A 14,729-nucleotide genomic window follows, 5' to 3' on the forward strand; every position below is an offset into this window, starting at 1 on the left:
AAAATGTTTAATATCTTTGCATTTTATAAATTAGGTATTTAAGGTGGACTGCAGATGAATGAAAACAGACATTTCCTGTGAGATAAAAAGACACATTTAATGTTGAATTCAATCTATTCTGGGGAATGTTTTAAAAGAGTATATGTATAATGGAAACATCTTCACCAAATGTTCATAACTGTGTTCTACATCATGATTCATGAGCATGCCTAGAGTTGCAAGAAAGTACCAGTGCACAGATCATGATACCTCAGATCTACTAATGCAGAATTTCCAATAATGGATCCTAGGAATCTGTAATTGTAATTTGTCTTTTTCCCCCTGAAATAGGTATATATTTAAGATAAAAAATAAGGCAAATCAAGATCTTTCCTGAAGTACAGTGTTGTCTGTTACAGGATTATATCCATATGTCTATAACGGAGACCAGGAGTCTTGGTGTGACACCATAGGATAAGCACTTAACCTCAAGGGTAGTTTGAACTGCAAAGTCAGCGGTTCAGCTCACCAGCCGCTCCTTGGAAATACTATACAGGTCGCTATATAATGGAAACGACTCAATGGTACTTAACAAAAGCAGCAACCACAAGGAAGACCAACTGATACCACTATTATTCAAATTTACACAGCAACCACTAGAGCAAGGGGTGATGAAATTGAAGAATTCTACCTGCTTCTTTAATTGACCAAGCATGCAGTAAAGAAAGATGTATTGGTGATTACTGGTAATTGTAATGTGAAAGTTGGAAACAGTGGATCAGTAGTTAGTTGTATAATAAGGCTTGGTGATCGAAATGATGCTGGAGAGCTATGATAGAATTTTGCAAGACCAGTGACTTATTCATTGCAAAAAACTGTACACATGAACCTCACCAGATGGAATGTATAGGCATCAAACTGACTACATCTGTGAGAAGAGATGATGGAGAAGTTCAATATCATCAGCCAAAATAAGGACAGGGGCTGACTGTGGAACAGGCCATCAGTTGTTCAGATGCTAGTTCAGGCTGAAACTGAAGAAAATTTTTAAAAGTCCGCAAGAGCCAAAATAAGACCATGAATATATCCCACCTGAATTGAGAGACCTTCTCAAGAACAGATTTAGTGCATTAGACAAGTGACTAAGACCAGAAGAGTTGTGGGATGACAGCAAGGTACCATACATAAAGAAAACAAAAGTCATTAAAAAGAAAGAAAAGACCATAATGGATGTCAGATGTGATTATGAAACTTGCTTTTGAGTGTAGAGAAGCTAAAGCAACTGGAAGAAATGAGGAAATAAAAGAATGGAACTGAAAATTTCAAAGGGCAGATGAAAAAGAGAGTTAAGTATTTTAATGAAATGTGCAAAGATTTGGAGTTAGAAAACCAAAAGGCAAGAACATGCTCAAATTTCTCACAGTGAAATAACTAAAGGAAATTTTCAATCCTGAATTGCTATATTGAAGGATTTTGTGTACAAAATGTTGAATAATGTAGGAAGCATCAAAAGAAGATGGAAGGAATACAGTCACCACTGTTCCAAAAAGAATTGGTCGATGCTCACCCATTTCAAGAAGTATCATGTGGCCAAGAACTGATGGTACTGAAAAAAGAAGTTCAACCTGCCTTGAAGGCTTTGGTGAAAAACAAGTCTCCAGGAATTGATGAAGTACAAATTGAAATGCTTCAACAAACTGATGTAGTGCTGGAAGCACTCTTCCTCTATACAAAGCCATTTGGAAGACAGCTACCTGACCAACCAATTGGAAGAGATCCGTATTTGTGTCCATTCCAAAGAAAGGTGATCCAATGGAATGTGGAAATCATCAAACAATAGCATTAATATCACAGCAAATCAAATTTTGCTGAAAATAATTAAAAAACCATTGCAGCATTATATGCACAGGAAGCTGCAGGAAATTCAAGCTGAATTCAAATGAAAGCATGGAACTAGGCATATCCTTTTGATGTCAGGTGGATCTTGACTGGAAGCAGAATATACCAGAAAGATGTTTACCTATGCTTTGTTGACTATGCAGAGGCATTCAACTGTGTGGATCTTAACAAACTATAGATAAGATAATATTGCAAAGAAAGAGTATTCCCGAATGCGTAATTGTGCATGAGGAGCCTGTACAAACCATTCAAACAGAACAAAGGGAAACTGACTGGTTTAAAATCAGGAAAGGTGTATGCCAGGGTTGTGTCCTTTCACCATATGTATTCAATTTGTATGCTGAGCTAATCTGAGAAGCTAGATTGTCTGAAGAAGAATATGGCGTCAAGTGTAGAGGAAGGGTAACAAGCCTGTAATATGAAGATGATATAATCTTGCTTGCTGGAAGCAAAGAGGACTTGAAATACTCATTGACGAAAGGCTAAAGCTTTCAGCCTTGTACCTCAATGTAAGGAAACAAAAATCCTCACAACTGGACCAATAAATTATGTCATGATAAACAGAGAAAAGATTGAAGTTGTCAAAGACTTCATTTTGCTTGAATCCACAATCAGCACTCATGGAAGCAGTAGTCAATAAATCAAATCTTGCTGAAGTAAGTTAATTGCAAAAGGACAATTATTATATGAGACCACTATTATAAAAACTCAAGATGAGTTGGAACCAACTCGATGGCACTTAACAACAACAGCAACATATTGCCCTTATAACTTATAACTGTGGAGTCCTGGTGTGGTGTTGTGGGAGAAATCACTGCACTGCAAGGTCACTTTGAATTTCAGGATCGGCAACCGGCTGCTCCATTGAAAACCTGTAAGGATTGCTATGAGTCGGAATCGACTCAGCAGCACTTAACAACAAAGCCACAACATAACTATAATAAGTCTTGTGATCCATAAACATGGGATTAAATATTTTATATTTTTAAATTTAATTTCCTTTAACAGTATTGAGATATTTTTTAGCTTTTAGTTTATAACTTTTATACCTCTTCTGTTAAATTTATTATTAATGTTTTATGAAACTGCTATAAATGGGATTGTTTTCTTAATTTCATTTTCAGATTATTAATAGCATATAGAAATAGAATAGATTTTTTTAAAGTGTTTTATTGTGAATTATATGATAGTTTACATGGGAGAACATTAGTTTTACATTCATTCTATCTTACATCGTTATCATTGCCATGGTTACAATCCCCCCCTCCATGCATCATCAACTGACCAAAGCCTGCCCCCTACACTATTTCCCCACGCGCACACACACACACACACACACACACACACAAGTCTTCAGCACACAGTCACTCTCTCTCTTTGGATCTAAAGTCCCCAGCTGCTCCATCGATCCACATCATTGTCTCTGCCTCCATCTCAGGCATCACTGCTTCTCTGGGTAGGTTCCCGCTCTTGGCTCTTCTCCGTTGATGGTCCTAGGGACCTCCACTCCTAGACTGAAAAGTTATTCCCTCCCCGATGCAAATGGTTTTGCACTCACTACTAGCCAAAAGGTTGGCAGTTTGAACCTAACCAGAGACACCTTGCAATTTGTTTCTGAAAGCCTGTGAAAGTCCATTGCAGTAATTCTACTTTGTTTGTAGGGGATCGCCACAACTACATGGCAAAAATATAACCTTTACTTTTCTGCATTAAGTAATGAGACTTAATGAATAAGTCCCATTAATGAATTGTCTTTAGCATGTTAAGTAGCTGTATAATTTTTAAAAAATATTTTTAAAATAAAAAATTCCTGCTTTCCATTTGGAAACTGGTAGCAATATTTCCAGTGAATAATAGAATTTCTAATGATTTTAATAATTCAAGAGTGATTTTATATATATATATATATAGTGGTGTGCGTGGCATCGGTTCCGACTCATAGCGACCCTGTACAGGGTTTCCGAGGCTGTAAATCTTCACAGGAGCAGAAAGTCTCATCTTTCTCCCGTGGAGCAGCTGGTAGTTTCGAACTGCTGACCTTAAGGTTGACAGCCCGATTCATAACCACTATGCTACTATAAATATGGAGAGTGCTAAATTATAAATTAATAAGAAGTTAATTTGTTATTTCTCTGTTGTAGCTACGTTGAGCAAGCAATATTTTTTATACATAACTATTTTACCTTATAATTTTTTTAAGGTATTGATGTATTTAAGGAGTACAAATTGGGATACCCGGATTGCAGCAGGACAAGCTGTTGAAGCCATAGTGAGAAATGTACCTGAATGGAATCCGGTGCCAAGAACTAAACAAGGTGCTTTAAGTGGAAAAATTGTTTGCAGAATACCATAGCTGTAGGATTAGCTATGTTATATAATTTATATTACTTCAGTGGCTTAATTTTCATGCTTTCAAGCCATAGACTTACCAGTTGAATAAGCTGATGTTTTCCTCATTTAAAAAAACACTGCTGAGTCAACTAATGTTTTCATATATTTCTTTGAAAAGAGTATTGATTCTATAGTATGTATGCTGTATAATGATTATCACTTTCCTCAAGGAATTTATGTCCTTAAAAAATGGAACTGAATTCATATAGTGCAATTATTTGGAAGTTATTTTTTGTTTTTGCTGAGAGAGTACAATAGTGAAATTATTTGCTAAATTTAAGCTCAGTATTTAAGTGAAAATTTAGTATGATGTACCTAGAGTTTCACTTCCAAGTTACTTTGATAGACAGCACTTTTGTCATAAATCTTATTTAACTTGCCTGAAATTTTTGCTCTATCTGCTGACACCTAATATTTTCAGTGATTGTGTTAAGCTATCTTCTCATCAGAGAAAATATATAACCAAAAATTATAGCGTGTTAGAAAAGAGCTTTTTCTTTTCTAACATGGTATTCCCTATCTATTTTAGTAAATAGAGACATCAGACCTGGTTTTGTTTTGTTTTTTCCATTATTAATAGGTTATATCAGCATAAACATTGACAGTGAGGTTGTTTCAAATCTTAAAATATTCATGGTAGTTTTCTTTAAGTTAAGCAGTTGCATTTTAGTTTATAGATATGTTTGCTGCAAATGCCAACTAAAGAAATTATTAAGTCGGTAAGCAATTTATATGTGTGTGTATATATTATATATATATTGTTGTATATATGTATATACATATATACACATATACACACATGCATAACACCACAGACATACACGATGAGGCTTCAAAAAGTTTGTGGAAAAATGGAATTAAAAGATAATGAAAATTTTCCATGAACTTTTTGAAGTCTTCGTGTATGTATTAGTGTGTATGGTTTTGTGTGTGCATGCAGAAACATAGAACATTTAATAGATACTTTTAAAGCTTCAAATGGATATATAATTTTAGTAGTTTATCAGGAGGTAATTTGCTAATATTGTGAGAAGTGAGTTTTAATGAATGAGTAGTTGGTTTGTGTCCTAAATATTCTTTAGGTATAGGGAGGGATGGTGCTTGTTAGCTTTCTTCATTAATACTCTCAGTGAATATATTTGTGTTTTACATAACTTTACATACATCAAGAAAAGTGTATTTTCTTGATAGTATGTATATTTCAACATGGGACAGTATTTCTTTATATCTATATTTTTAAATAAATACATTGTGCCTTTGTAGTCAGAAATAGTTACACATATGCCCACTAACTTTCTGAAGGTTTATAGAAGAGGAACCATCAAGTTAAATAGTTCATTCACAGATAACTAAGAACTGAGCATAAATAAACCCACAATAACTTTTCTGCTTCCTTCACCTTTTACTTTCCTTAAGATTTTATAAACCAACTGCAAGTAATAATTTGCTGTTTTCTTTGATTCTACACGTTGGCTACATGGTCAAATTAAATATTTTTAAACCTCATCTAGACCCTACTTCTGAAAGTTCTATGGAAGATTCATCTACTACAGATCGATTGAATTTTGACAGATTTGATATTTGTAGATTATTACAACATGGTGCATCACTTTTGGGGTCTGCTGGTGCAGAATTTGAAGTCCAAGATGAAAAATCCGGTATGTAATAGTATCATATGAGAAAGTTTGAAATGTTCAGTGTTTTTAAACAAATTTGTCAATTGATGTGTTTGTACACAGTCATGTATAGGCTAATAAATGTCACAAAATGTAAGTTCACTAAATTTTGCAGATGGGAGGACTGTGGGTAGGAAAAGTCACAGAGGATATCTTCCCAAGTGAATATGTATTATATGTATCATTAATAGATAAATATTAATATTTAAGCAATGATTTTTTAATTCATAGAAATTGTAAAATGTGTTACCCAAGAGCGTCATATTGACAGATTTTTAAAGCCAGAATACAAATTGGTAATATTTTCACTATTATGAGAATTTGAGAGACTGTCATAATTTCATTCATAATAAATATGCTTAGATACTGTTCGATCTGTTCATGCTGGTGAGCAAAGAAAAAACTAACAATTAAAGGGGGAAAAAAAAGCTTGGAAGGATAATTGTCCCATTATCTTTAAACTTACAGAATCTATCTGGATATAAAATAAAAGTTTTGGCCATTCAAGATTGATGCCTTGAGTGGAAAAAACCTTGATGTTTTTAATGGATTTCTGTAAGTAAATAAATTGCCTTTTTGACTAAAAACCAAAACAGAACAGTGTTTTGTTTGGTTGCTAATTAAATTAATTATCCAAAGCATAGCTAGCTAAGTTCATCTTGAATTCATTTTCAATTTGTTCATCTTTTTAAAATGTCAAATATCTGTATGGTTTCTATTGGAACATGTAATTTAATTATTTTTGGAGGGGATTAAAAGGAGAGTTTGCTTAAGTTAGCCATAATGACACAATGATTAAAGCACTCGACACAAACCAAAAATTGGCAGTTGAACCCATAAGCAATGCTGTTATATAAAAATATGGCTGTCTGCTTTCATAAAGATGTACAGCCTTGGAAACCTTATGGGGCAATTCTACTCTGTCTTACAGAGTCACTATAAGTTGGAATCGACTTGATACCTGTAAGTTAGGTTTGGTTTTGCTTACGTTTAAAAAAGGATCTTGTTTTTCTGAAAAAAGAGGTAGATTTTTTTTTTTCCCTGAAAACTGTCCAGTTTGGGGGGGAAAATTTACTTCTAATAGGTTTAGCTGTTTTACTAGTGTGCCCATGGATTATTAGAGATCTTTGGTCCTTATCCAGAAGTAAAAGTCAGTGTCACATGGACCACTTTGAAAAATATGCATTTGGATTTTATTTTAGATTCTGGTTTAAACTGTGAAGAATTCTAGGAAATTGTATTCAAAATAAAAACTTCACAGATGACTGATATGTATTGAAGTTCGGAACCCAGGTTTCTTGGGAGCTCACTTTTTGGTGCTCGTAAGGCAGAGTGTTTTGAGGAGTGCTTGTTTAGAACCATGGAATCAGGTTTTCTTTGAAGTCTGCTGATCTGTGTTTGTCCTTTTGTATTTATGAATTCCTTCACAATGGTTTTGGTTATTTTCCCCTGTGTGACTTTTCCTGGCCTGGAGGACTAGTTTTGGACTCTGTTAAACGGTGTTGGACCTGTGAGCTGGTAGTCATCACTTTTGGATGCCTAATGTTTTCTTTGACAAAACAGCTTTTGCTTATTGGGGGGGAGTTCTCTTCTATGTCTTTTATGAAGGCCCTGGGTTCCTTTAAACTTTGTATTACTTCTTTCTTGGCATCTATATCCAGTTAGGTACCTCCCTTTCTGTAGAGCCTAGCTCTGTTATTTTAGGGCTTAGGAACAAATGCCATTGTTTAGTATAAACAGGTGTTTAGTATAAACATGTGTAGGGAATAATGTTAATCTTAACTAGTTTCCTGTTATACCTTCAAAATTTCAGATGGCTAGTTTTGGTCCAGATTCCCTTTCTCTCTTTTTTGATTTGACCCTATAGAATTTCTAAACTGTTCTTATGTGTGTTTGTTCACTCAGTTTTTTATCAATCTGTTATCACTGGTTTTAGTTTCCAGAAACCGTTTTATATGTTTAAGTCTTTTAATCATGTCTCTTAAAATTTTTTAGGATATTTGTAGACTTATACAAAAATTGAGACAGTAACTTAGAGAATTCTTATATATGCTGTACCCAGTTCTCCCTGTTATTAACATCTTATCATTAGTGTGACACATTTGTAACAGTTAATGAAGACTATTGGTTCTTTACTGTCATTAACTAGAAGTTCTTCTTACTTTATTCAGATTTACTTGTTTCAAGAATCACATCTAGGATATCTGTATCTTTTGCCCTTTTAAAGGATATGGTGTCGATGGGAAAGTACAGGTAGTCCATGACTTATAATTGGGTTCTGTTCCGATGACTTTGTCGTAAATGAGTTATGATACATGTTGTTGTTAGGTGCCATCAAGTAAGTACCTACTCTTAGCAACCCTGTGCATGACAGAATGAAACACTGCCCTGTCCTGTGCCAACCTCACAATAGTTGCTACGTTTCTGCCCATCACTGCTACCACTGTGCCAATCCTTCTCGTTGGTGGTCTTCCTCTTTTTCTTTGACTCTCCATTTTATCAAACATGATATCCTTCTCCAAGGACTAGTCCCTCCTAACAATATGTCTGAAATACGAGAAAAGAAGTGTGACCATCGTGGCTTCCATGGAACATTCTGGCTGTACTTCTTCCAACATAGATTGGTTTGTTCTCTTGGCAGTCCATGGTACTTTTAATATTCTCCTCCAACACCATAGCTCAAAGTTGAATACCTCTTTTTTTTTTCTTTATTGTTACCGCTTACCACCAGTATTTTTAAACATTTGATTTTTAGTTGTCTTTGGTGTTGTAAACATTACATATAAACTTACATATTTGAATACATTGTTGTCATTTGGGTGCTTTTAAGTTAGCTGAACCTTATGTGTACAACAGAACGAAACACTGCCCAGTCCTGTATCATCCCCACAGTCCTTGCTGCGTTTGAGCCCATTGTTACAGCCACTGTCTTAAGCTGTCTTGTTGAGGGTCTGCCTTTTTTTCACTGACCCTCTGTCTTACCAATTATGATGTCCTTCTCCAGGGACTGGTCCCTCCTGCTAACATGTCCAAAGTTTGTAAGATGAAATCTTGCCATCCTCCCTATTAAAAGGCATTATTTGGCTGTGCTGTTTTCAAATCGGGTTGGTTTGTTCTTCTGGCAGTCCTTGGCATATTCAGTATTTTTTGCCAATGTGATAATTCATATGCATCAGTTCTTCTCCAATCTTCCTTATTCATTGTCCAGCTGTCTCATGTAGATGTTGTTAAATTCCGTCGAGTCGGCGCTGACTCATAATGAGCCTGTATAGGGTTTCTGAGGAGCCCTGGGTGGGTTTGAACTGCGTACTGTGTGATTCGAAGTCCAGTGTCAAACCCGGAGTCAGGCAATTGAAAATACTATAACTTGAGCAGGTGCACCTTAGTCTGTAAAGTGACACCTTTGCTTTCTAACACGTTATAAAGGTCTTTTGCAGCAGATTGCCTTTTGCAATACATTGTTTGATTTCTTGATTGCTGATTCCATGAATTTTGATTATGGAGCCAAGTAAAATGAAATCCTGACAAGTTCAGTATTTTCACCATGTTCTTTATTGGTCCAATTGTGAAGATTTTTTATGTATGTTGAGATGTAATGAACACTGAAGACTGTAGTCTTTGGTCATCATCAATAAGTACTTCTGGTCCTCTTCATTTTTACCAAGCAAGGTTATGTCACCTGTTTATTGCAGGTTATTGATGCTGAATTCTTTTTCATAGTCAACGTCCTGGCTAATTTGTTCAGCATACAGATTGAATAAGTATGGTAAAAGAATACAACCCTGACACACAGCTTTCCTGATTTTAAGCCATGCAGTATCTCTTCTAGGAATATATAAAGGCCATATTTGGAATAAGCATTTATTTTTTTTCTGTCTAATAAAATCTAGAGTTTGTGTTTTGCCTAGTTAGATCTTTGCGCATGTGTGACAGGTGTAGTTATAAAATAAGATTGATTTATTTACATGGAAATAAGTCTTACTACTTTATAATGTCTGATAATTAGTATAGGGTGATGGGAGAATTACAGTGAAAATTGCTATAATGTTTTGTTAACTAGAACGCTATTTTCGAATCATGAATAGGTACCATTTCTGACATATTTAAGTGTTCGGAGTGATTTTTAATTGGCAAGGATGGTGTTTTAATAGTTTGCTTTTTTAAAATGGAGCCTGTGATTTGAATGAATTAGAAAACTTTTTAACTGATTTGGAAGAAATGTGAAATGTATTTCTTTTCTATTTAAGGTGAAGTGGATCCTAAAGAGAGGATAGCACGCCAACGGAAACTATTACAGAAGAAACTTGGCCTTAATATGGGAGAAGCAATTGGAATGAGTACTGAAGAATTGTTTAATGATGAAGATTTGGATTATACTCCAACTGCAGCAGCTTTTGTAAACAAACAACCTGTAGGTAAAACCTTTGGTTGTTTGATTGCAAGTAATAATTCAGGGACTTGCTTCAGTTTGCCTGTTGTTGTTAAGTGCTGTCGAGTTCGTTCTGACACATAGTGACCCTGTATAAGGTTTCTGAGGAGTTACTGGTGAGCTTAAACCCCTGATCTTGCAATTCAAATGACTTTGCAGTCCAGTGTATTAACCGATAACACCACACTGTGCAACTGTAATTTTTTATTTTTATAATGCTGTGCTTAGTTGTGCTCATTGCTGATTTGTGCCACCATTATTAAGTGCCTTTGGTCAGTTAGATTTTCAGTGACAGATTCTACAGAAACAGAAGTTCAGCCTACTTCATGGACACTAGGCTATTAGATAAAAACTGGTGGAGCTTTTAGGAGCCACTGATACTGAGAGAGCCTAGTTGCACTGATAACTCTTTTCTGTGTTCTTTGGTGAAGGGGAAAAAAGTAAACTCTTGGAAGAGTGAGTGTTAGTAAGGATTATCATAGCCAGATATGCCGATATTGGAGATCTTTTATGTTAATCAAGAAAGTAATAAACATGATTTTTTATTTCAAAAGGGTATATAATATGAAGTAATAAAAGAACTTTTTCCAGTAATCAGTGGACACACATGTCCCCACTGGCAATCCTTGTTATGTATATACAAGTCTGTGTGCCCTTTTAAGCCATGTTCACTTTTTTGTACTTAAAATAGCTTAATTTGTGAGTATGTACATTCTTTTTTTGAGAGCTTCATTTATTCCAGTATAATGACTATATCATGTAGACTCCTCTTTTCCTGTTCTAATTTGCAATAGATTCTCATGTGTTTCTTAACTCTATTGTTCTTTCACAGGTTCTTATGAAGTTTTCGTAAGAGTTGTGCATCTCTCCTCAGAGAAATGTACCTGCAAGTGAATTACATTTCAAGTGGTTTTGTACTCTTCCTCCTTGCCCCATAATCCTTCTAGGGACCCATATAGATCCCATTATAAATTCCTGCTCCTTTCCTTTGATTTTACTTTTGCATTAGCAGAGTTGTCTTTTCAAGCATTGGAATTTTTTAAAGGATAATTTTAAGACTGGGAGTGTTTGTGATGATGAATAACTTTACCAGATAAATTGCAGATACATAAAGGGTAAATGGGAGAGCATATAAAGAGGCAGAAAATAAAATGGTAACCAGGAAAGAATGGGAAAAAAATGAGATAAAAAGGGAAGAAGAGTAAGGTAGAAGTAAAAAAGAGGAAAGTAGTAAAAATTGAACTGAAAAATGTGGTAATGTGATCACGGTGTGGGAAATTGGACTTGAGAGGAAATGATTGAGCCAGGTGTGTTAGAGTGAGCTACAGATATCAGAATAGCTAGATATATAATGGTCAATAGCCATTTTGGGGGCTTGTAAGATTTAGGTTGGGTTGACTTTATGTTTTGGATCTTTGAGAGAGAGTTGCATAACATTAGTTGTTGTCATAGGTGCATTTCAGCTATGTAGACTAGGGGAAATCAAAAAGCACTGTTCCAATTCATACACGGTACAGGTTTATTCCAAGCAACATGTTAAGACATGTGTCTATAATCCATGGATGGCTGCAGACAAGTTCTCTCAGAAATACCCTTGTCTTAGTCTTCTTTTGTTGTTAAGTGCTGTTGAGTCAGTTCCGACTGACTGGTGAATTTGAACTGCTGATCTTGCAGTTCAAACCAACATTCTAGTCCAGTGCATTATTCCACAACACCACACCAGGACTCCATAGTCTTCTTAGGTGCCTTCTAAAAAAGGCCCATCCAAAACAATAGTTTCCTGGGGGATCTGTTGGGCCAGTTAAATTCAAGGCAGAGAACTTAGCTCAGAAGATTATGACAGCTGTTTTTTGGGGATACACAGGGAGTAATCTTGTTATATTTTTAGCAAAGGACAATTGACAACCACGAGGACTTACTAGGAAGAAGTTTTAGGAAAATGGAAATCTGTACTAGTGAGAAAAAGGCCAGGAAATTTGCACTGAGCTTTTTTTCAAAACATCACACTTGCTCATTCTTCAAGGGCTGTCGTACAAAAATTTCGTTAGGAAAATACTTTATTCCATCCTCCTTATGGCCCTGATCTTGGCCCTTCATACTTCTTTTTGTTCACAAAACTCAAAGATCATTTAAAAGAACATGATTTGAATCCCTCAAGGATGACCAAACTGCTGTTTTGATGTTGTATAAAAGAGCACAGAATTCTTTGGGGAATGCTTGTTGTTGTTGTTGTGAAGTGCTGTCGAGTTGCTTCCGACCCATAGCGACCCTGTATAGGGATTCCGAGGAGCAGCTGGTGAGCTTGAACTGCCAACCTTGCAGTTCAAACAGCTTTGCAGTCTGGCACATTAACCCACAGCGCCATACCAGAACTATTAGAGAGGTGGAAACACTGTCTTCATATATGCTGAGAAACAATAGCTTCAGATTTTAATGTTTTTGTTTAATAAAGCTTTCTGTGGCTTTGTTGTAGTACTTTTTGATTTATCCTCATATATGGCATTAGACCAAGCTTGTAGCAGGACATACACACCAGTGACCCAGTGACCCACAATGATTGTAGAAGAATAAGTTTTAGTTGAATCTTAAAATTAAGCTTGTAAAGATTTTTAGACTTGGACTGAAAGTCCTTCTTATCATATAGCCTGTATAGTGTCTCCCATTAATGGCAAAGAGAGTAAAGGAGTAGGCCTGCTTCAGAGCAACAAGGTGCATGGGATAAACTACCGTAGGGGGCTCGAACAACTACGGACAGCTGTAATTAAATTTTTTTCAACAGATGATGGGCATCACTAGTTTGTTTTATTCATGCTCCTAATTCTTATAACTTTTGAGTGATATTATGGTTATTTTGAAGTTTCACCTCCTGAATACCCCTCTCTGTGTTTAGGATTATGAAATGTAATGACATTGTAACCTTCTGAGACTGAGACTATGAATATCTTCACTTCAGAAGTTCAAACTTGATATTCTTTTATTCTTTTAGACTCTCCAGGCAGCTGAATTGATTGATTCAGAATTTCGAGCAGGAATGAGCAATAGACAAAAGAACAAAGCTAAAAGAATGGCCAAGTTATTTGCAAAGCAGAGATCCAGGGATGCAGTGGAAACAAATGAGAAGAGGTAGCAATTTTTTTCTGCTTATTCATTTATAACAGTAATGCTGTGTAGCTTACATCTTTCTGCTTAAATTTGTAAAACACGTTTTGCTGACATTGTTTTTAGTTGTGGATACCATTTAGATTGTCTTAATTTTTAGGAAAACTTATTTACTAATGCTGGGGACTAGAACCAACTCCCCAGAAAACTCTGTAAGTGCACATTTGTTTTTCCTCTTACTCATTTTTTTCTAATTGAATGAGGGCTGAAGATCTTCAAAAGGGAGAGCAGTTTAGACAGAGGAAATGTGCACTTTAAATTATAGAGTATTGAAGAAACTGAAGGATTGGCAGAATGAGTGGGCAGAAGGGAGTGTTGTTGTTGTTATTAAGTGTTGTCATGTTGGTTTCAATGTCAGGTCCTTAGCAACCCTGCATAGGATTTCCAAGGAGCAACTGGTGGGTTTGAACTGACTTCCTTATGATTAGCAGTTCAGTGCTTACCCTATAGTATCACACCAGGACTCCAAGAAGGGAGACTAGTAGAGGGAACTCTGAGGTGGTCTGGAGCCTCAAGTTAAGAACACTGACTGCATTAGTACAGTGACAACTGGTGTTATAGTATTGCATCACCTATTCCCTGGTCTAATGCTGCACCACGTAATGGGATAATCCAGATTTGTTTGTCTTCTGTCATAGGAAAGAACTATGTGGATAAAATAAACTAGAGAAAAGTATTACCTGTGCATGGCTTAGAGCAGTGTTTCTCAGAGGGTGATTCAAATACTTTTTAGGAGTTTAAAAGCATATTTAGGGGTGTTCGATAAATTTTGCATAAATGACAAATTAATAAACACTAGAAAGCCTGTGAAAATAGGATTTTGCTGCAGATGAAAAATTTTTTGCTTTCCTTTCCATTCTCACAAAGCTAAAAAGTGATTGCAATGTTTATTTAAAAGGAAGATACATAGGGTGGAGGTAAATAAAATTATACATGTACTTGGTAGAAATTTTTACTTGGGGATTAAGGTTTGTTTTACCAAAACACATTTTATTTACACAGCGAGCCTCCCTCATCCAGCCTGGCAGTCTACATACGGCGTGCCTATGTGGGGACCCAGATCTCCTGGGTTGCTGGTGAGGGCAGCTCAGCAGAGCCCAGGAGCTGTGAATCCCAACTAGCTTGGACCTTTCCCATATAGGCAGGGCCTTGGAGCTTCTGCCACAGCACTACAATGGGTTGGCTCCATTCTCAGG

At 35.9% G+C, this 14,729-nt stretch overlaps 1 protein-coding gene across 1 annotated transcript in view; it reads left to right on the forward strand.

Moving 5' to 3' along the window:
* Nucleotides 1–14,729, forward strand: part of BTAF1 (BTAF1 RNA polymerase II, B-TFIID transcription factor-associated, 170kDa) — a 122,028-nt gene that overhangs the window by 42,176 nt on the left and 65,123 nt on the right. The window contains exons 3-6 of the mRNA XM_006831136.1: nucleotides 4,079–4,193; nucleotides 5,781–5,927; nucleotides 10,193–10,356; nucleotides 13,361–13,497. Of these exons, the coding sequence (XP_006831199.1) occupies nucleotides 4,079–4,193; nucleotides 5,781–5,927; nucleotides 10,193–10,356; nucleotides 13,361–13,497 (563 nt within the window). The remainder of the gene's footprint in view (nucleotides 1–4,078; nucleotides 4,194–5,780; nucleotides 5,928–10,192; nucleotides 10,357–13,360; nucleotides 13,498–14,729) is intronic.

The sequence above is a fragment of the Chrysochloris asiatica genome, unplaced genomic scaffold, assembly GCF_000296735.1.
Source record: "Chrysochloris asiatica unplaced genomic scaffold, ChrAsi1.0 scaffold00003, whole genome shotgun sequence".
Taxonomy (NCBI): domain Eukaryota; kingdom Metazoa; phylum Chordata; class Mammalia; order Afrosoricida; family Chrysochloridae; genus Chrysochloris; species Chrysochloris asiatica.